General features: G+C 68.7%; 3 protein-coding genes across 5 annotated transcripts; 2 read left to right on the top strand and 1 right to left on the bottom strand.

The window, feature by feature from the left end:
- The first annotated feature begins 98 nt into the window (after positions 1-98).
- Positions 99-6,591, top strand: USP21 (ubiquitin specific peptidase 21). 2 transcript variants are annotated; one of them, XM_032713014.1, is made up of 15 exons: positions 99-188; positions 1,130-1,185; positions 1,277-1,564; positions 1,596-2,098; positions 3,752-3,811; positions 4,432-4,555; positions 4,652-4,763; positions 4,858-4,995; positions 5,086-5,150; positions 5,245-5,348; positions 5,434-5,520; positions 5,605-5,683; positions 5,796-5,903; positions 6,102-6,216; positions 6,317-6,591. In XM_032713014.1, the coding sequence occupies exons 3-15, from the start codon at positions 1,285-1,287 to the stop codon at positions 6,405-6,407; spliced, it is 1,866 nt and encodes a 621-aa protein (XP_032568905.1). In that variant the 5' UTR covers positions 99-188; positions 1,130-1,185; positions 1,277-1,284; the 3' UTR covers positions 6,408-6,591. The 2 variants fall into 2 exon arrangements, 1 of the variants encoding a protein (XP_032568905.1); XR_004361110.1 differs by lacking the exons at positions 6,102-6,216; positions 6,317-6,591 and having other exon boundaries at positions 105-188; positions 1,130-1,189; positions 1,277-2,098; positions 5,796-5,841.
- A 344-nt stretch (positions 6,592-6,935) lies between these two features.
- Positions 6,936-14,424, top strand: PPOX (protoporphyrinogen oxidase). The gene is made up of 13 exons (XM_032713242.1): positions 6,936-6,972; positions 7,071-7,165; positions 7,835-7,969; positions 8,584-8,699; positions 9,287-9,419; positions 9,927-10,071; positions 11,183-11,376; positions 11,852-11,912; positions 11,999-12,117; positions 12,217-12,330; positions 12,929-13,078; positions 13,176-13,218; positions 14,171-14,424. Exons 2-13 carry the CDS (start codon positions 7,079-7,081, stop codon positions 14,305-14,307), a joined length of 1,434 nt encoding a protein of 477 aa, XP_032569133.1. The 5' UTR covers positions 6,936-6,972; positions 7,071-7,078; the 3' UTR covers positions 14,308-14,424.
- B4GALT3 (beta-1,4-galactosyltransferase 3) lies at positions 14,358-19,910 on the bottom strand. Of its 2 annotated transcripts, none has more exons than XM_032713284.1 (6): positions 19,569-19,910; positions 18,472-18,707; positions 17,127-17,317; positions 16,758-16,829; positions 15,498-15,569; positions 14,358-14,975 (listed from the first exon to the last, which is right to left on the bottom strand). In XM_032713284.1, exons 1-6 carry the CDS (start codon positions 19,822-19,824, stop codon positions 14,621-14,623), a joined length of 1,182 nt encoding a protein of 393 aa, XP_032569175.1. In that variant the 5' UTR covers positions 19,825-19,910; the 3' UTR covers positions 14,358-14,620. The 2 variants fall into 2 exon arrangements, with proteins under 2 accessions (XP_032569175.1, XP_032569174.1); XM_032713283.1 differs by having other exon boundaries at positions 15,498-15,602; positions 16,707-16,829; positions 19,569-19,908.
- Positions 19,911-20,403: the final 493 nt, after the last annotated feature.

Raw genomic sequence — 20,403 nt, forward strand, 5'->3', positions numbered from 1 at the left:
CGTGCGGGCACGGCGCCTTTAAGACGCCGCGCGGTTTCCATGGTGACAACGGCGGTTGGAGGCGTGACCGCGGGGGGCGGCGCATGCGCAGAGCGGGCGGTGAGGCCGCGGGGGGCGGGGCCGGGCAAGGGAGGAACAAAGATGGCGGCGGGTGCGGCGGGAGTTGTTGCCATGGCGGCCCGCGGGAGGTGCGGGGGGACCCGGGGGGGCCCGGGAGGGGTCCTGGGGGGGCTGCGAGAGTGGTGGGAGCTCGAGGGTAACGGGCAACCCTCCTATGGGCATCTAGGGAACGGGTGGGGGGTGCGGGGCAGGGCCCCGGGGGGTGGGGGGGCACCGGGATGATGGAGGGGGGAGAAGGCCTGGGGCGCTCGAGGGGGTCCTGGGGGGGCTGCGGGGTGGGGGGGGCTCGGGGGAGGCGGACACCCTCCCTATGGGCACCCTGGGGCCTGGTGGAGGGTGCGGGGCAGGGCCCCGGGGGCTGTGGGGGGGACCGGGGTGATGGAGGGAGGACAAGGCCTGGGGGGCTCGGGGGGGTCCTGAGGGGGCTGCGGGGGTGGAGGGGGCTCGGGGGTAACGGACACCCCACCTATGGGCACCCTGGGCCCCGGTGGAGGGTGCGGGGCAGGGCCCAAAGGGGTGATGGAGGCGGGACAAGGCCTGGGGGGGTCTGGGGGCTACAGGGGCTCGAGGGCAGCGGGAATCCTAGGGGAGGGGATCCCCGGGCTGGGAGGGAGGTAGCGGGCAAGGCCCCGGGAGGAGGGGAGGGTGGGCCGTGGTGACGAGGTAGGGAATAGGGCCGGGGGTCTTCAGGGGGCACCAGACACCCCCCAGGAGGCACCTCGGAGGGTCCCCCCGAGTCTGGGAGGTCCCTGGGGCTCAGTGAGGGGGGTTGGAGGTTTCCCCGAGTCTGGGGGGTCCCAGGGCCTCAGTGAGGGAGGCTGGGGTTCCCCCTTTGTCCCCCTGTCCCACCCCTGGGGAGCAGCTCCTGGCTTGGGACGGGTGTAGCTCCCAATGATGTCAAACCTTTCCGTGACTCCCCAGGAGCCTGGCACCGGTCTAAGGGTGTCCCCCCAAACCTGGGGGACCCCCAACCCCCACATTGACCCCTTGTCCCCCCTCAATCCCGCAGGGCCCCCGCCGACGGGACGCTGTGTCCGGCCGCCGGGCGCGGGGGGCTGTGAGCAGGTCGGTGAGTGCCCCCCTCACACCTTTGCCCTCCCCGCTGCCCCCCTCCCATCCCGCTGCCCCCCGTGACCCCCTCCCCGTGTCCCCGCAGGCCCCGCCATGCCCCAGGCCTCGGAGCACCGCCTGGGCCGCGCCAGGGACGCCGCCGCGGGCACCACCGTGGTGACGGCGCAGCCCCGGGCGGGGGGTGCCCGCCTGCCCAGCGGTGGGCACCGGGCGCTGAGCCAGGAGCGCCATGCGGCCCCCAACGGGCTGTCCCCGGCCCCCAAACTGCGCCTGCTGCCCCCCCGGCCGCCCCCGCCGCCGCCCCCCGAAGAACCCCCTCCCCGCGGGCCCAAGAAGCTGGATCCGGAGCGGGGCCGGGCGGCCAAACGCGGGGACCCCCCCTCAGCCGCCCCCCCCCCGCGGGCCGGGGGGCCGCCGGGGCCCCGTGAAGGGCGACCACGGCGTGAGGGTGCCCGGGGGGGCCCCGGCGGTGCCCGGCAGCGCCTCCTTCTCGCTGCCCAGCGCGGCCGAGCGGCGCCGGAGCAACTTGGCCCGCTCCAAGTCCATCAGCATCGGCGACCTGAGCCAGGGCGGCGGCGGCGGTGGTGGCGTCACCGCCGTTGGTGGCACCGGTGGCACCCGCGCCGAGGACGTGGCGGTGGCGCTGAGCCGGCTGGTGCTGCGGGACTGCGGGCACCCCCTGGGCGCGCTGGCGCTGCGCAGGAGCTCCTCGCTCCGCAGGGTCGCCGTGGCTCCCCCCGGGCAGGACGGGAAGGCCGCGGGGGTCTCGTCCCCGGTGGCGCCGGTGCCGCCGCCGCTGCTGCTGTCGGTGCGGCCCCCCGAGGGCGGCCCCCGGCCCCGCCCGGACCCCGCCCCGTACGGCCCCGGCAGCCCCGGCGGCGGCAGGAGCGAGGACAAGGCGGCTGCTGTAAGAGATGGGGGGGTTCCGGGGGGCACGAGGGGCACCCCCGGGGTGTGCCCAGGGCAGGGAATGGGGCCGTGGGGTGATACCTTGGGTGGCCGGGCAGGGAGCACGTGGTGGGATCTCTTGGGTGTCCCTAAGGGGCCATGGGGGCATGGTGGGACCCCCAGGGTGTACCTAGTCAAGGGGATGTGGTGAGACCCCCCCCAGGGTATCCCTGATGAGGAGAATGTGATGGGACACTCTGAGGGTCACCAGGGGGTCATGGGGATGTGGCGAGACCCCCAGGTTGTCCCCAGTCAAGGGGATGTGATGGGACACCCTGGGGGTCACCAGGGTCACATGAGGATGTGTTGGGACCCCCAGGGTATCCCTAAGGGGCCATGGGGATGCGGTGGGACCCCAAGGGTGTCCCTGATCAGGAGAATGTGATGGCACACCCTGGGGGTCACCAGGGGGTCATGGGGATGTGGCGAGACCCCCAGGGTGTCCCCAGCCTTGAGACCCTCACAATGTCCCTGGCTGTGGGGTCAGTGGCCCCATAAGGGTGGGACAGTGCTGGTGGTCTCACCTTTCCCTACCCCAGTCCTGCTTTGGGGACCCCCACAGCTCCAGGGGGGTGGATGTGGCTGGTGCCATCCCTGTGGCTTTGGGGACACTGAGGGGTGGCCAGTGCTGTCCCCTGTGGCTCTGGTGGGACCGAGGGTGGCCAGTGCCATCCCTGTGGCTTTGAGGGGCTGGTGGTGACCAGTGCCACCCCTGTGGCTTTGGGGGGACTGAGAGGTGGCCAGTGCTGTCCCCCTCAGCTCCAGGGTGGCTAGTGCCATCCCTCTGGCTCTGGGGGGACCGAGGGTGGCCAGTGCCATCCCTGTGGCTCTGGGGGGACCGAGGGTGGCCAGTACCATCCCTGTGGCTCTGGGGAGACCAGAGGTGGCTGGTGCCATCCCTGTGGCTCTGGGGGGACCAGAGGTGGCCGGTGCCATCCCCGTTTCCGCATCCGCCCCCCCCCCATCCCCATCCGCCACCTGCCCGGCCACGTGTTGGGATCAGGATCGGGATCCCTGAAATCCCCCCGGGGGGGGGGGGACAGGTTGGACCCCCCGTGGCGTGTCCCCAGCAGTGCCACGGGGGGTCCCGCAGCCCCGCCGAGCCCCCCGCACCCTTCCCTGCCGGCGGGGTTTGTTTTTGGGGGGGGGGGGGGTTGGTGTTTACCTCCTCACCCCTTCTCCGAGCGGCTCCCGCTGTCCCCCGGGGGCGGTCCCGGGGCTAATTAATCCCCCCCGGGATGAGCCTCCCCAGAATAGCCCTGGGGAATCGGATCAGCTAATGAGCTGAGGGCGCTGGGGAGGAGGCGGGCGAGGGGAAGCAGCGGCCCCGGTGCCACATTCCCGAGGGGGACAGACCCTGGCAGTGCCATCCGGAGCCATGCCCGGGCTGCAGGGAGCGACTTTGGTGGAGCTGCCCAGGAAGCTGCAGCGCTCCCTCCTCCCCCGGCGGGACCTGCCGGGCCGGGGCAGCGCCGACATCGCCGAGTCCGTGGTGCACACGGCGGTCATGGGGCTGCTGCTGGTCACCGGCGAGGTCCGGGGGGCCAGGGGGGACCGGGGGGGTCGCGGGTGGGGGGACGCGGCTCATGTGTGTCACTCGGTGTCCCCGCAGACCCACCACTCGCTGCTGCTGGGCTCGGGCCACGTGGGCCTCAGGAATTTGGGCAACACGGTAAGTGTGGGCCCGCCAGACCTTGCTGGCTCTCTGTGCTGGGCGTGGGAGGGATTTAGGGGGGGTCTCTCACCTCTGGGTCCCCCCAGGCTTGCGGTGGTTGTGCCGTCGCTGTCCTGTCCTGCTGGGCTGTGACGTGCCCGGAGCTCCCCCAGCCCCCCCGACGCGGTCCCGGTGGTCCCAGCCCTCCTGTCCCTCTGTCCTGGGCTGCACGAAGGATTTGGGGTCCCCTGGGGTCCTTTTGGGGTCACCTGGGGGTCCTCCAGGCTCGTGCTGGCCATGGTTCTGTCCCGCTGGGGACATCATGTCCTTGGGGACCCTCAGTCCCAGAGCACAGTCCCCGTGGCCCCCAGCCCTCCTCTCCCACTGCCCTGGGGTGCACGAAGACTTTGGGGTCCTCTAGGGTCTTCTGGGGTCCCTTTGGGGACATGTCAGGGTCCCTTTGGGGTCACCTGGGGGTCCCCAGGTCTCCCCGTGGCTGTTCCTCCACAGTCCCGTCACATCCCCGAGGATCTCCCCCCCCCAGTACAATCAGGGGTGCCTGAAACAGTGGAGGACACCCCAAGGGGACCCCTGGGGACCCCCCCAAGTCCCAGCACCATCCCCCTGTGTCCCCCCAGTGCTTCATGAACGCGGTGCTGCAGTGCCTGAGCAGCACCAAACCCCTGCGGGACTATTGCCTGCGCCGGGACTTCCAGCAGGAGCAGCCCCCTGGCCCCAGGGCCCCCCAGGAGCTCACAGAAGGTGGGAGAGACCCCCTAAAAAAAATCTCAGGACCCCCTGGAAGGGTTACATAACCCCTGAGACCCGTGTCCCCCCTCACACACCTTGTCCCCGCAGCCTTCGCCGACGTCATCGCGGCGCTCTGGCACCCGGACTCCTCGGAGCCCGTCAACCCCGGGCGCTTCAAGGCCGTGTTCCAAAAATACGTCCCCTCCTTCACGGGCTACAGGTGAGGGGATCACCCCCCTACCCACCCTCACACCTTTGGGGGGTCAGGCAGAGGGGGTCCAACGTGTCTCTGTGTGTGTCCCCCTCCACCCCAGCCAGCAGGACGCGCAGGAATTCCTCAAGTTCTTCATGGACCGGCTGCACGTGGAGATCAACCGCAAGGGCCGGCGGACCCCCAGCATCCTGTCGGACACACGGAGAGCCCCCGCCCTGGAGGACCCCGAAACGCTCAGGTGAGGAGAGGAGGGGGGGGAGTGTGTGAGAAAGGGGGGGGGGGAGCCCCGATTTTGGGGCTGATCCCCTCCCCGACCTTCCCCTCGCAGCGACGACGAACGCGCCAACCAGATGTGGAAGCGCTACCTGGAGAGGGAGGACAGCAAGGTCGTGGGTGAGCGCTGAGGGTGGGGGTCACCCCCCTCCCTCCCTGAGACCCCCAGACCTCTCAGGGTGGCCCCCCTTTTTGACCCCCCTGTTGCCCCCAGACCTCTTTGTGGGGCAGCTGAAGAGCTGCCTCAAGTGCCAGGCCTGCGGGTACCGCTCCACCACCTTCGAGGTCTTCTGCGACCTGTCACTGCCCATCCCAAAGGTAAGGGTGGGGTGCAGCCCCCCAGAGCCCCCCCCAGACACCCCTGGGTGCCCCCAAACCACCCCCTGACCTTCTGCTCCTTCAGAAAAGCTTTGCTGGGGGGAAGGTCTCTCTCCACGACTGCTTCAGCCTCTTCACCAAGGAGGAGGAGCTGGACTCGGAGAACGCCCCGGTGAGAGCTTGGAGAGGGGGACACCCTCTCTGTGACCCCCAGTTTGTCCCCCTGCCGCCCCCCCTCACCGTCCCCTCCCCTCAGGTGTGTGACAAGTGCCGGCAGCGCACGCGGAGCACCAAGAAGTTGACGATCCAGCGCTTCCCCCGGATCCTGGTGCTCCGTATCCTTCGGGAAGCCGTGGGATTTGGGGGGGGGTGGGAGGGGGATGTGTGTTGGGGGATCCACTCCTCCGTCCAGCTTTGCCTTGACGCCTCCCTCCCCCCCCCCTCAAGACCTGAACCGGTTCTCCACCACCCGCTACTCCATCAAGAAATGCTCCGTGTTCGTGGATTTCCCGCTGCAGCAGCTCAACCTGCGGGAATTCGCCAGCGAGAAGGCGGGTGAGGAGGGCGGGGAAGGGGCGGGGAGGGGGCGGGAGGAGCGGCAGGACAGGGGGGGGCGGTAGGTGGGTGGGGGAGGCAGGGCAGGGGGCACAGGGCAAGCAGAGGCACTTGTGGGTCCCGTGCCCGCTGCCAGGGCTCGGGGAGGGGGGGGGGACAGCGCTGAGCCCCCCCCCGTGTGCCCCCCCCCCGGCGCAGGCAGCCCCGTGTACAGCCTGTACGCCCTGTGCAACCACTCGGGCAGCGTCCACTACGGGCACTACACGGCCTTCTGCCGCGACCCCGCGGGCTGGCGCGTCTACAACGACTCCCGGTGAGTGCCCCCCGCCCCCCCCCAACCGGGCACCACCCCCCCCCCCCCGTGCCCACCGCCCACCCGGGCTAAGGGTGTGTGTCCCCCCTCCCCTCGGCAGCGTGTCCCCCATCAGCGAGAACCAGGTGCCGTCCAGCGAGGGCTACGTGCTGTTCTACGAGCTGGAGGAGCCCCCCGGCCGCAGACCCTGAGCCCCCCGGGACCCCCGCGCTGGGAGGGGGTGGGGGGGGTGGGGTGTGACTCCCCTCCTGCCCCCCCCCACCTCCTCCGGACCCCCGGTCCCCGTGGCAGGGGGGGGGCGCGGGGGGCGGTTCGGCCGCGGCCCGCGCGGCCCCGGGGGGTTTTGTGAATAAATTTACTAAAAAAAGCCGAAAACCGCGGAGTTTTGGGGAGCGGGAGGGGCGGGGCTATGGGAGAGGGCGGGGCTTGTGGGAGGGCTAGTGGGAGAATGGGCGTGGTTTAAAGGGAGAGGGCGTGGTTATGGAAGGAGGCGGGGCTTGTAAGTCAATATCTACAGGAGGCGTGGTCATTATCAGAAGGGGCGTGGTTTCCATGTCACGGGCGCGGCCAATGGGATAGGTGCTGATATAGTGGGCGTGGTCATACGGCGGGGGCGTGGTTTGCCTCCATGGCGCGCTCCCGCGCCTGTCCGTCAACGCACGGCGCCTTCCTATTGGCCAACCACCTCCAGGGGCCCCGCCCCATACCCTTATCGGGACGGAGGGGGCGTGGCCTGCGCGGCGGACGCCGGGAGAGGTGCGGGGGGGGCTCCGGGGGTCGCGGGGCCGGGCCGGGGGGGGGAATCGGGGGGTTTGGGGGGTCCCGGCGACCCCGCTGACCCCCCCCCGGCCCAGGTCCTCTCATGGCGCCGACCGTGGCCGTGGTGGGGGGCGGCATCAGCGGCCTGGCCGCCTGTTACCACCTCGTCCGAGCCCCCCGCCCGCCCAAGGTGAGAGCGAGACCCCCCACACACCTTCCCCGCGACCCCCCCGAACTTACCCCCGGCATTCCCGAATTCCCACCCGGCATCCGCGAACTCCCAGTCCGCTCCTCCATTCTCTCCGGGACACCCGCAGCCTTCCGGGACCCCCAGCTCTCCCCAAGACCAACCCCCCCACCAGCCTCCCACGTGACCCCCAGACTCTCCCCCTGAGACCCCCAACCTTCCCCCCCCTGACCTCCATTCCTTCGGGGACCCCCCAAATCCTTCCGGGATCCCCAGTTCTCCCCGGGACCTCCAACCTCTCCCCGGGACCCCCAATCTCTCCCCCCGGACCTCCATTCCTTCGGGGACTCCCCCAAAGCCTTCCGGGAACCCCCACTCTCCCCGGGACTCCAAAACTCCATCCCGGACCTCCATTGCTTCGGGGACCCCCCAAAGCCTTCCGAGACCCCCAACTCTCCCCGGGACCCCCAACCTCCCCCCCCAGACCTCCATTCCTTCGGGGACCCCCCCAAATCCTCTGAGACCCCCAGCTCTCCCCGGGACCCCAAAACTCCATCCCGGACCTCTGTTCCCCCCGAGACCCCTCCGGGGTTCTCCCCCTCCCGGGACCCCCGGTCGCCGTGGGGTGCCCGTGGTGACATTGGGGGGGGGGGGGTCTCTGGGGGTCCGCAGGTGGTGCTGCTGGAGGCCAGCGGCCGTTTTGGGGGGTGGCTGCAGAGCACCCAGACCCCCGAGGGGGCCGTGTTTGAACACGGGCCCAGGGGGGTCCGTCCCCACGGTGCGGTGGGCGCCGAGACCCTGCACATGGTACGGGGTGGGGGCCAGGGGGGGTCCCCGGGGCTGGGCTCGAGGTGCCAGAGGGGTCCCTGCCTGGGTGTTGGGGGTCCCAATGGTCTGGGCGAATTCCTGGATGGGTGTTGGGGGTCTCAGTGGTCTGGGGGGGTTCCCTGGGGCTGGGCTCAGGGTGCCAGAGGGGTCCCAGGGGGCTGGGGTTTGGGGGGGAGGGTTGTTGGTTGGGCAGGGTTTTGGGGTAGGGGAAGTTCCTGGGTGTATGTTGGGGGTCTCAGTGGTCGGGGGGAGTCCTTGACTGGGTGTTGGGGGTCCCCAGTGGTCTGGGGGGTCCCTGGGTGGATGCTGGGGGTCTCAATGGTCTGGGGGGTCCCTGGGTGGATGTTGGAGTTCCCAATGGTCTGGGGGGGTCCTGAGTGGGTGTTGGGGGTCTCAGTGGTCTGGGGGGTTCCTGGGGTTTGATTTGGGGTGTCAGAAGGGTCCTGGGATCTGGGGAGGTCCCTGGGTGGGTGTTGGGGGTCCCCAGTGCTCTGGGGGTTTCCTGGGTGGGTTTTGGGGTCACCAGTGCTGTGGGGGTCCCTCTGTAGATGCCAGGCTGTGTTTGAGCCCCCCAAATCCCCCCCATCCTCCAGGTGTCGGAGCTGGGGCTGGGGGGGGACGTGCTGCCCGTGCCCGGGGACCACCCGGCGTCCCGGAACCGCTTCCTGTTCTGTGGGGGGGCCCTGCACCGGCTGCCCTCGGGGCTGGGGTAGGGACCCCCTGAGCCCCCTGTGCCCCCCAAATACTCCCCCGCTCCCCAAAGCCACCCCCCTGATGCCCCCATATCCCCAGGGGTCTCCTGCTTGTTGTGCCCCCCGTACACCCCCCGTGCCCCCAGTGCCACCCCCCTGATGCCCCCATGTCCCCAGGGGTCTCCTGCTGTCTGTGCCCCCCCCCGTGCTCCTAGTGCCACCCCCCTGCCCCCCCCCCCGTGTCCTCAGGGGTCTTGTGTGGGCCGTGCCCCCCCCCCCACACCCTCTGTGCCCCCAGTGCCCCCCTCCTTGACCCCCCTGTGTCCCCAGGGGTCTCCTGTGAGCTGTGCCCCCCCAACGCCACCCCCGTTAACACCCCCGTGTCCCCAGGGGTCTCGTGCAGGCTGTGCCCCCCCATACACTCTCTGTGCCCCCAATGCCACTCCCCTGACCCCCCCGTGTCCCCAGGGGTCTCGTGAGGGCCGTGCCCCCCAATATCCCCCAGTGCCACCCCCCTGACCCCCCCGTGTCCCCAGGGGTCTCGTGTGGGCTGTGCCTCTCAGTATCCCCCAGTGTCACCCCCCTGACCCCCCCGTGTCCCCAGGGGTCTCGTGAGGGCCGTGCCCCCCTTCTCTCGGGCGCTGCTCTGGGCGGGGCTGCGGGACCTGCTGACCCCGGCGGGCACAGACCCCGACGAGAGCGCCCACGGCTTCGCCCGGCGCCGCTTCGGCCCCGAGGTGGGTCCGGGGGGGGCTGATGACCCCCCCCATAACCCCCAACCCTCGATAATCCCGCCCCGACAACCCCCTGCAGTAACTCCCCCCAGTAACCCCCCCCAATAACCTCCCACCTCAATAAATCCCCCAATAACTCCTCCCTTGACACCCCCTCCCAAAACCTCCCCAATAACCGCTCCCCATAACCCCCCACCTCAATAACTCCCCCCCATAACCCCCCCTGACAACCCCCAACCTCGATAACCCCCCACCCCAATGACCCTTTCCCAATAAACCCCCTGATAACCCTCCCTCCCTATAACTCTCCCCATAACCCCCCTGATAACCCCCCACCTCAGTACCCCCAAATAGCTCCCCCCCATTACCCCCCTTCTCCCATAATTCCTCCTCCCCATAACCCCCCCCCCACCTCGATAACTCCCCCCCAGTTTATCAGCCCCCCCCAGGTCTGGGCGGGGCCCGGGCGCTCCCCGGTGACCCCGCGGTGACCCCGTGGTGGCCCCGCAGGTGGCCGAGGTGGCCGTGGACAGTCTGTGCCGGGGGGTCTTCGCCGGGGACAGTCGGACCCTCAGTGCCCGCTCCTGCTTCCCGGCCCTGTTCCGGGCCGAGAGGAGCCGCGGATCCGTCCTGCTGGGAATGGCACTGGGAGACGGTGGGGACACTGGGGGACACTGGGGACATCCTGGGGACACTGGGACACACTGGGGACACTGCTGGGAATGGCACTGGGACACACTGGGGACACTGCTGGGAATGGCACTGGGAGACGGTGGGGACACTGGGGGACACTGGGAGACACTGGGGACACTGCTGGGAATGGCACTGGGAGACAGTGGGGACACTGGGGACACCCTGGGGACACTGTGACACTCTGGGGACACTGCTGAGAATGGCACTGGGACACACTGGGGACACTGGGACACACTGGGAACACTGCTGGGAATGGCACTGGGAGACAGTGGGGACACTGGGGGACACTGGGGACACTGCTGGGAATGGCGCTGGGACACACTGAGGGACACTGGGAGACACGGGACACTGCTGGGAATGGCACTGGGACACACTGGGGACACTGGGAGACACTGGGAGACACGGGACACTGCTGGGAATGGCACTGGGAGATGGTGGGGACAGTGGGACACAGTGGGGGACACTGCTGAGAATGGCACTGGGAGACAGTGGGGACACTGGGACATACTGGGAGACACTGGGACACACTGGGGGACACTGCTGGGAATGGCAATGGGACACCCTGGGGACACTGGGACACCCTGGGGACACTGCTGGGAATGGCACTGGGAGACAGTGGGGACACTGGGACACACTGGGGACACTGGGACACACTGGGGGACACTGCTGGGAATGGCAATGGGAGACAGTGGGGACACTGGGACACACCGGGACACTGCTGGGAATGGCACTGGGAGACAGTGGGGACACTGGGACACCCTGGGGACACTGCTGGGAATGGTGCTGGGAGACAGTGGGGACACTGGGACACAGTGGGGGACACTGCTGGGAATGGTAATGGGAACTAGTGAGGACACTGGGACACACTGGGGGACGCTGGGACACACTGGGGACACCACAGCGTGTCGGGGCTGGCACTGGGATCCGGCGGGCGCTGGGGTGGGGACACGAGAGGACAGTGAAGGCTCCGCCCCGCCGGGGTTGGCACCGTGCCCTGGCTCGGGGGGGGGGTTCTGTGGGGACAGCAGGGCCGAGCCCCCCCCCCGGGCGTTGTCACCGCGTTGTCCCCGCAGGCGAGGGGACCCCGCGCGGCCCCGACTCGGGGCTGGCCCGGCGGGCGCGCGCCGAGCGCTGGAGCCAGTGGTCCCTGCGGGGGGGGATGGAGACCCTCGCCCGGGGGCTCGTGGCCTTCCTGGCCCCCCGCGGGGTCGAGCTGCGCTGTCACAGCCCCCTGTGTCACCTGCGCCACCGCCACGGCCGCTGGCAGGTGGGGACACTCCCAGTGCCTTCCCAATCCCCTCCCGGTGTCCCCTTGGGGCCCCTCCCAGGGCCCCCAGTCCCCTCCCAGACCCTCCCAGTGCCCCCGATCCCCTCCTGGTGTCCCCTTGGGGACTCTGGGTCCCAGTGTCCCCTTGGGGACCTTCCCAGTGCCCCCGGTCCCCTCCCAGTGTCCTTTGGGGACCCTCCCAGTGTCCCCTTGGGGCCCCTCCCAGTGCCCCCAGTCCCCTCCCAGTGTCCTTTGGGGACCCTCCCAGTGCCGTCCCGGTGTCCCTTTGGGTCCCCTCCCCAGTGCCCCCCACCCCACATCCCACTCTCCATCCCCTCCCCAGTGCCCCTCAGGTCCTTTTCCCAGTGTTCCTTTCCCAGTGCCCTCCCGAGTGCTCCCCACCCCACATCCCACTCTCCGTCCCCTCCCCAGTGCCCCCCCCGTGCCCCTCGCCCACCCCTCTGTCCCCCCCCAGCTCTCTGTGCCCGATGGCACCGTCACCGCCGACCACGTCGTCAGCGCCCTGCCCGCCGCAGGTACGGCCGCGCTGCCCGGATCCCCCTGTCCCCCGCTGTCCCCTGATGTCCCCCGCTGTCCCCTGATGTCCCCCCTTCGTCCCCAGCCCTGGCCGAGGCGCTGCCCCCCGAGGCGGAGCCGCTGGCGCGGGAGCTCCGCCACATCCCGACCGCCTCCGTGGCCGTGGTCAACCTGCAGTACGAGGGGGTCTCGCTGCCCGTCACGGTGAGAGGGGGGGTCCCGCAGGTGTCCCCTGCCCTCCCCGGGGGTGTCCCCAGCCCACCAGGGGTGTCCCCAGCCCGTCCTTCCCCCCCCCCCCCGCAGGGATTCGGGCACCTCGTCCCCTCCTCGGAGGACCCGGCGCTCCTGGGCATCGTCTACGACTCGGTGGCGTTCCCGCAGCACGACGGGGCCGGGCCGCCCTCGGTCCGGCTCACGGTGGGTCCCGGGGGGCACGGGGAGGGGTCCCGGGGTGATTTTGGGAGGCTCCTGGTCCTGGGAGGTGTCCTGGGAGGCGCCTGGTTCCGGCAGAGCTTTGGGGACCCGGCGGGGGCGGCCCCATCTGAGTCCCCGGGGGGCACGGGGAGGGGTCCGGGGTAATTTTGAGGGGCTCGGGGAGGGGTCCGGGGTGATTTTGGGGGGCACAGGGAGGGGCCCGGGGTAATTTTGAGGGGCTCGGGGAGGGGTCCTTGGTGATTTTGGGGGGCACGAGGAGGGGTCCGGGATGATTTTTGGGGGGCTCACGGTGTCCTGAGAGATGCCTGATTCCGGCAGAGCTCTGGGGGGACACGGGAGGCTGTGCGGGACCACCTGAGTCCGAGGGGTCACGGGGAGGGGTCCGGGATGATTTTTGGGGGCATGGGGGGGGGTTCCGGGGTGATTTTGAGGGGCTCACGGTGTCCTGGAAGGCGCCTGGTTCCGTCAGAGCTTCGGGGACGCAGCGGGCACAGGAGGCTGCGCGGGACCACCGGGAGGGCTCCGGGGTGATTTTGGGGGGCACGGGGGTGATTTTGGGGGGGCTCCCGGTGTCCCGCAGGTGATGCTGGGAGGCGCCTGGTTCCGGCAGAGCTTCGGGGACCCGGCGGGGGCGGCCCCGGCGCTGCTGCTCCGGAGGGCACAGGAGGCCGTGCGGGACCACCTGGGGCTGGGCGGGACCCCCGCCCGCTCCATCGTCAGGGTGCAGCAGGTGGGTGGGCGACGGTTTTGGGGGGCTGGGGGCTCGGGGGGGGGTCTCGCGGGGCTCACCCGGGCCCCCCCCCCCAACAACTCACCCCCCCCGACAGGGCTGTATCCCCCAGTACACGCTGGGCCACTGGCAGCGCCTCGGTAAGGGGGTCCCTGAGGTCTGGGGAGGGGTCCCAGGGGTCTGGGAGTCTGTGGAGCTTGGTTTGGGGTGTCAGAGGGGTCCTGGGTCTGGAGGGGGCCCCTGGGATCTGAAGGGGGTCCCTGGGTGGGTGCTGGGGGCTGGGAAGGTCCCAGGGGGGGTCCTGGAGTCTGGAGGGGGCCCCTGGGATCTGAAGGGGGTCCCTGGGTGGGTGCTGGGGGCTGGGAAGGTCCCAGGGGGGGTCCTGGAGTCTGGAGGGGGTCCCTGGGTGGGTGTTGGGGGGTCCCAGGGGTCTGGGAGTCTCTGGAGCTTGGTTTGGGGTGTCAGAGGGGTCCTGGGTCTGGAGGGGGTCCTTGGGTGGGTGCTGGGTCTGGAAGGGGGTCCTTGGGTGGGTGCTGGGAAGGTCCCTGGGTGGGTTCTAGGGTCTAGAGGGGGTCCCTGGGTGGGTGCTGGGGTCTGAAGGGGGTCCCTGGGTGGGTCCTGGGTCTGGAGGGGGGTCCCTGGGATCTGGAGGGGTCCCTGGGTGGGTCCTGGGTCTGGAGGGGGGTCCCTGGGGTCTGAAGGGGGTCCCTGGGTGGGTCCTGGGTCTGGAGGGGGGTCCCTGGGGTCTGAAGGGGGTCCCTGGGTGGGTCCTGGGTCTGGAGGGGGGTCCCTGGGATCTGGAGGGGTCCCTGGGTGGGTGCTGGGAGCTGGAGGGGTCCCTGGGTGGGTCTGGGGTGTGAAAGGGGTCCCTGAGATCTGGAAGGGGTCCCTGGGTGGGTGCTGAGAGCCGGAGGGGGTCCCTCGGGCTTGGTTTGTGTTACCAAGGGGGGTCCTGGGGTGGATTTTGGAGTCTGGCAGTGGGAAGGGGGTCCCTGGGTGGTTGTTGAGGGTCCCAGCAGTCTGGGGGAGTCCCTGGGGTGGTGTGGGGGTGTCTCCTGTCCCCCAAATCCCACGTGCACCCCCCCCCCCCAGAGCGGATCAGGCAGTTCCTGAAGGAGCAGCAGCTCCCCCTGAGCCTCGTCGGGGCCTCCTACTCGGGGGTCTCTGTCAACGACTGCATCGCCAGCGCCAAGGCGGCCGTGGGGGGGCTCTTGGGGACACCCCCCTGACCCCCCCGTGCCCCCCCCCGTGCCCCTCACCCCTCCAGCAGCCCCCCCCGTGGCTGTAGGACAAAGCGATTTTCTTTTTTAATTGACAAAAAAAACCCCTCAACCCCTTACAAAGGCCCAGGGAGCGGCTCATAAATAGAATAAATACCCGCGAGCGCCCGATTCGGGGACCCCCAGAGACCCCCCCCCACCGTCCCCCGGGGGTCAGGCTCACCCCGGGGTGCCCCCCAACACCAGGCAGGGCTCCCAGTGCCCCCCACCCCAGTCCATCCAGCGAGGCCACACTGGGGGGCCCAGTGCGGGAAGGGGGGGGTTAAAGGGGTCCCCGTGCCAGGCTCTGGTTGCCCCCCCGGGGGTCCTGGGTGGTCCCCGGGCCCTGGGTGCTGTTGGGGGCCGCGGGGGGGGCCGTGGGCAGGCTGTGGGGGGGGGGAGCCCCCCGTGCCAGCGCCAGGGGCAGGGGCAGGGCCCCCCGGGGGGGCTGGCGCAGCATCTCCTCCCGGAAGCGGCGGGAGCTGCCGGGGGCTCCGTGGGGGCCGCGGGGGTCGGTGCCGATGTCCACGGTGAGGTTGGTGTAGAGGGGCTGGAGCCGCTTTTCCAGCAGGGAATAGGTCAGGGAGTTCATCCCGTCCTGGGTCCAGGCGCGCTGGGTCCGCACCAGCAGGTCGAACCTGGGGAGGGGGGGGGAGACAGCAGGGGGGTCAGGCAGGGAGTTGTGGAATCGTGGAATCGTGGAATTATGGAGCCATAAAATCATGGAATCATGAAATCATGGAATTACGGAGTCATGGAATTACAGAGTCATGGAATCATGGAATCGTGGGATTATAGAATCACAGAATTATAAAATCATGGAATTATGGAACCATGGAATCATGGAACCATGGAATCATAAAATCATAGAATTATAGAATCATGGAATTATAGAATCATGGAATCATAAAATCATAGAATTATAGAATCACGGAATTATAGAATCATGGAATTATGGAACCATGGAATCATAGAATCCTAAAATCATAGAATTACAGAATTATAGAATCATAGAATCACAGAATCATAGAATCATGGAATCACAAAATCATAGAGTCACAGCATCATAGAATCATGGAATCATAAAATCATAGAGTCACAGAATCACAGAATCACGGAATTATGGAATCATGGAATCACAGAATCAGGGAATCAAGGACCTGTGGGGGTTCTCCTCGTTGCCTTTGTCCCCCTTGTGCTTCACCATCTTGTAGTGGCCGATGGAGATGGGGGGGCGGGAGATCTTCATCCCGGCCAGGCGCACCCTGGGGGGGACACGGGCTCAGGGGGGGGACACGGGGGACAGGGACACCCCCCTGGGGGGGACGGGGCATGGGGGGGGACAGGGCATGGGGCCACACCCCTGGGGGGACAGGGACACCCTCCTGGGGGGACAGGGCATGGGGACACACCCCTGGGGGGACAGGGACACACGCCTGGGGGGACACGGGGTCATGGGGGGGAGAACAGGGAATGGGGACACTGTCCTGGGGGGGACACAGGGGACAGAGACACACCCCTGGGGGGACAGGGACACCCCCCTGGGGGGACAGGGACACCCTCCTGGGGGACACAGGAGACAGAGACACACCCCTGGGGGGACAGGGCATGGGGACACACCCCTGAGGGGATGGGGACACCCTCCTGGGGGGGGACATGGGGTTGTGGGGGGGAACAGAGAATGGGGACACTGTCCTGGGGGGGCCACAGGGGACAGGGAGAGACACAGGGGACAGGGACACCCCCCTGGGGGTGACAGGGCATGGGGGGGGGGAACCAGAAATGGGGACACTGTCCTGGGGGGGCCACAGGGGACAGGGGCATCCCCCTGGGGGGGTTAGGGGGTCATGCGGTGGGGGGACAGGGACATTCCCCCCGGGGAGGGGACAGTGTGACACCCCCAGCTCCAGGGAGGGGACAATGGGACACCCCCAGCCCCAGGGAGGGGACAGTGTGACACCCCCAGCTCCAGGGAGGGGACAGTGTGACACCCCCAGCCCCAGGGAGGGGACAGTGTGACACCCCCAGCTCCAGGGAGGGGACAGTGTGACACCCCAGTGCCAAGGAGGGGACAATAGGACACCCCTCCAGCCCCAGGGAGGGGACAGTGTGACACCCCCAATCCCAGGGAGGGGACACAGCCCAAGGGAGGGGACAGTGTGACACCCCCCCAGCTCCAGGGAGGGGCCAGTGTGACACCCCCAATCCCAGGGAGGGGACAATGGGACACCCCCCCAACCCCAGGGAGGGGAGAGTGTGACACTCCCAGCCCCAGGGAGGGGACACACGACCCCCCCAGCCCCAGGGAGGGGACACACGACCCCCCCAGCCCCAGGGAGGGGACACACGACCCCCCCCCATGTCCCCACCTGGTGGCAATGTCGTCGTCCTCGCCCCCCCAGCCCCAGTACTCGTTGGGGAACCCGTTGATCTTCATGTACTGGTCGGGGGTCAGGGCTGAGACCCCCCCAAAATACTGGGGGTACGGCAGGCTGGGGGGGAGAGGGACACTCAGCTGCTGTACCCCCACCCCAAAGTGTCCCCAGGGAACCCCCCCAGGGACCCCCAAACCCCCCTGAGCCCCCCCAGGGACCCTCAAAGCCCCCTGAGCCCCCCCAGGGACCCCCCAGATCCCCCTGAACCCCCACATTCAGCAGTTTCACCCGGTTAAGGTAGAATTCCCGGCCTGGGGGGTGGGAAAAGGGGGTCTGGAAGTATTGGGGACCCCCCCAAACCCTTCTGAACCCCCCCAGGGAGCCCCCAGAATCCCCCAGGGGGGTGTGACCCACCTGTAGCCGAATTTGTTCATGGCCACAGAGACGTGTTTGGGGTTCCAGGGGTCGCAGGTGTAGAGGTTGTGGTCGTTCTCCGGGATCAAATCCACGTCGTGCAGGAAGAGACAATCCCAGTCCTCGTCCTTCAGGGCCTCCTTCACCCCCACGTTCAGCAGCTTCGCCCGGTTGAACGTGGAATTCCCGGCCTGGGGGGTGGGAAAAGGGGGCTGGAAGCACTGGGGACCCCCCAAAAACCTCCTGGGGACCCCCCAAAACCTCCTCTGGGAACCCCAAAACCCCCTCTGGGGACCCCCCAAACCCCTCATCCACCCCCCACATTCAGCAGCTTTGCCCAGCTCAACGTGGAATTCCCGGCCTGGAAAGTGGGAAAGGGAGGATGGAAGCATTGGGGACCCCTCAAACCTCTCCAAGCCCCTCTAGGGACCCCCCAAACCCTCAGTGGGGATCCTCCAAACCTCCCCAAGCCCCTCTGGGGACCCTTAAGCTCCCCTGAACTCTCTCTTCAGCCCCACATTGGGCATCTCCACCCACAAGTCCCGGCCCAGGGGCCGTCTGGAAGAAGGGTCTGGGACCTCCAGGACCCCCCAAACATCCCCAGGCCCCTATGAGGACCCCCAAAACCCTCTGTGGGGACCCTCCAAACTGCCCCAAGCCCCTCTGGGGCCTCCCAAACCCTCCTTAACCCTCTCTTCACACCCCCCCATTCAGCATCTCAACCCCATCACACACACAACTCCCATCCCCAGGAGTCTGGAAAAAGGGTCTGAGACCCCTGTGGACCCCCCCAAACCCCCCCAGGCCCCCAAAAATCCTCCGTGGGGACCCTCCAAACCACCCCAAGCCCCTCTGGGGCCTCCCAAATCCCCCCTCACCCTCACATTCAGCATCTCCGCCCCCTCCCACAGAGGTTTGGGAAAAGGGTCTGGGACCCCCGGGGACCCCCCAAACCCCCGAAAATCCTCCGTGGGGACCCTCCAAACTGCCCCAAGTCCCTCTGGGACCTCCCAAACCCTCCTTAACCCCTTCTTCACCCCCACATTCAGCATCTCCGCTCCATCACACGCACAACTCCCATCCCGCAAGGCTCTGGGAAAAGGGTCTGGGACCCCCAAGACACCCCCAAACCTCCCCAAGCCCCTCTGGGGACCCCTAAACTCCCCTGAACTCCCTCTTCACCCCCATCTGGGGCCTCCCAAACCCCTCTTCATCCCTTCTTCACCCCCACATTCAGCATCTCCGCCCCATCACGCACACAACTCCCAGCGCGGGGGGGGTCTGGGAAAAGGGTCTGGGATCCCCGAGACCCCCCCAAAGCCCCCCCAAATCCCCCCCCCCGGACCTGGTGCACGACGTAGATGCCGTAGTGGAGCTGCTGGCGCTGCAGGAAGGGGTGCAGGTAGTAGAGGAGGTGGCCCAGGTGGCTCTCCCGGTTGCGGTGGGGGACGATGACGGCCGTGCGGGACCGGGCCTCGCACAGGGGGGGCCGGTACCGCCCCCCCGGCCCCACCCCCGGGTTCTTGGCCTGGATGAGCTCCAGCGACGGCACCCGGGCGAAGGTCACCGTCAGGGGACCCACTGTGGGGGGGCACGGGGGGAGTAAAGGGGGGCACATGGGGTTGGGGGGATAAAGAACCCCAAATTGGGGTTGCCCCCCCCCCCCATCCCACAGTCTCAAAGCAGGGGGTTCTGGGGGGGGTGTCCTTTCCCCCAGTCCCAAATCAGGGAAGTTTGGGGAGTGTCTTCTTCCATCTCAAAGTGGAGGGCCCCGGGGGTTTGTCCCCACCTCATCCCAAATCGAGGGGGACCCCCAGGAATCCCCAAATTGGGGGTTCTTGGGGTGTGACCCTCTCCAGTTCCAAATCAGGGGAGCCCTGGGATTCGTCCCCCCACAGTCCCAAACTGGGGAGTCCTGGGGGTGTGTCCCCCCCCAATCCCAAACTGGGGGGGTTTGGGGAGTGTTTTTCCCCCCCCATCTCAAAGTGGAGGGACCCAGGATTTGTCCCCCCCAGTCCCAAACTGGGGGGTCCTGGGATCTGTCCCCCTCAATCCCAAACCAGGGGTTCCCGGGAGCGTGTTCCTGCCCCAGTCCCAAACTGGGGGGTCCTGGAGGTGTGTCCCCCCCACAATCCCAAACTGGGTGATCCTGGGCTTGTGTCTCCCCCCCCAATCACAAACTGGGTGGTCCTGGGGGTGTGTCCCCCTCTCAATCCCAAACTGCAGGATCCTGGGGGTGTGTCCCCCCCCAATCCCAAACTGGGGACTCCCAGGCTGTGTCCCCCCGTCCCAACCCCCCCATTTCTCCCCTCGGGGATCCCCCAAACCCCTTGTTTTCCCCTCCCCAGTCCCCCAAACCCCCATTCCTCCCCCCCAAACCTCTCTTTTCCCCCCATTTCCCCCTCATTCCCCCCCCCCAGTTCCCCCTGTTCCCCCCCTCACCGAGGAAGGGCGATCTCTCGGGGCAGTACGGGAGGGGTCTGGCGGGGTCTGGCGGCGGGGGCCGGGGGGGCAGGAGCCGGCTCAGGTTCTCGTAGACGTCGCGGGTGCGGGAATAGTCGAAGCTGGGCCCGGCCCCGCGGCCGAAAAGCGCCGTGAGGTTGCGAAACCCGCCGAGCGAGAAGTAGGCGACGAAGGCGAACTGGCAGCCGACCAGCAGCGCCAGCGAGCACGGCCGCTCCAGCAGCCGCCGCAGCATCGCCTCACCAGAGGGGAAAACCTCACCGGGACGCGGCGGCGGCGCCGGGCCGGGACGCGCGGGCAGCGGGAGGCATCGCGGGGGCAGCGCGGGGCAGCGCCGGGCACGGCGGAGGCATGGCGGGGCTGCGGGAGGGCAGGGGAGAGGGGCGGTGAGGGACGGGAGGGAGAGGGGCAGGGAGCGGCTCAGACATCGCCGGGATCACCGGGACCACCGGGACCTGCCCACCTCTGGACCGGCTCAGGCACCGCCAGGACCACCGGGATCCCCCCCCCTCGGGACCGGCTCAGACACCGCCGGGACCACCGGGACCTGCCCACTCCTGGACCGGCTCAGACACCATCGGTACCGGGACGTGCCCACTACCAGGACCTGCCTGGCCCCGGGACCGGCTCAGACACCGCCGGGACCACCGGGACCGGTACCAGTTCAGACACCACCAGTACTCCCAGTAACGGCACCTGCGCGCCCCCCGGTAACGATACCTGTCCACCCCCTGTCCCTCCCGGCCCCGGTACCTGCCCGGTCCCAGCTCAGCACCCCCAGCCCCGGTCCCGGTCCCCGTCGTGGTCCCGGCCC

Source organism: Chiroxiphia lanceolata, chromosome 29 (assembly GCF_009829145.1).
Source record: "Chiroxiphia lanceolata isolate bChiLan1 chromosome 29, bChiLan1.pri, whole genome shotgun sequence".
Taxonomy (NCBI): domain Eukaryota; kingdom Metazoa; phylum Chordata; class Aves; order Passeriformes; family Pipridae; genus Chiroxiphia; species Chiroxiphia lanceolata.

Excerpts from the sequence above, each read along its gene's own strand:
- USP21 (XM_032713014.1), top strand. The coding sequence starts at position 1,285 with ATGCCCCAGGCCTCGGAGCACCGCCTGGGCCGCGCCAGGGACGCCGCC. Across the intron at positions 4,556-4,651 it reads CCCCCAGGAGCTCACAGAAG|CCTTCGCCGACGTCATCGCG; the intron begins GTGGGAGAGACC and ends TTGTCCCCGCAG. Across the intron at positions 5,904-6,101 it reads ATTCGCCAGCGAGAAGGCGG|GCAGCCCCGTGTACAGCCTG; the intron begins GTGAGGAGGGCG and ends CCCCCGGCGCAG.
- PPOX (XM_032713242.1), top strand. The coding sequence starts at position 7,079 with ATGGCGCCGACCGTGGCCGTGGTGGGGGGCGGCATCAGCGGCCTGGCC. Across the intron at positions 7,970-8,583 it reads GCGCCGAGACCCTGCACATG|GTGTCGGAGCTGGGGCTGGG; the intron begins GTACGGGGTGGG and ends CCCATCCTCCAG. Across the intron at positions 12,118-12,216 it reads GGGTCTCGCTGCCCGTCACG|GGATTCGGGCACCTCGTCCC; the intron begins GTGAGAGGGGGG and ends CCCCCCCCGCAG.
- B4GALT3 (XM_032713283.1), bottom strand. The coding sequence starts at position 19,824 with ATGCTGCGGCGGCTGCTGGAGCGGCCGTGCTCGCTGGCGCTGCTGGTC. Across the intron at positions 17,318-18,471 it reads GCATCTACGTCGTGCACCAG|GCCGGGAATTCCACGTTCAA; the intron begins GTCCGGGGGGGG and ends CCCACCCCCCAG. Across the intron at positions 16,830-17,126 it reads ATGAACAAATTCGGCTACAG|CCTGCCGTACCCCCAGTATT; the intron begins GTGGGTCACACC and ends TCTCCCCCCCAG.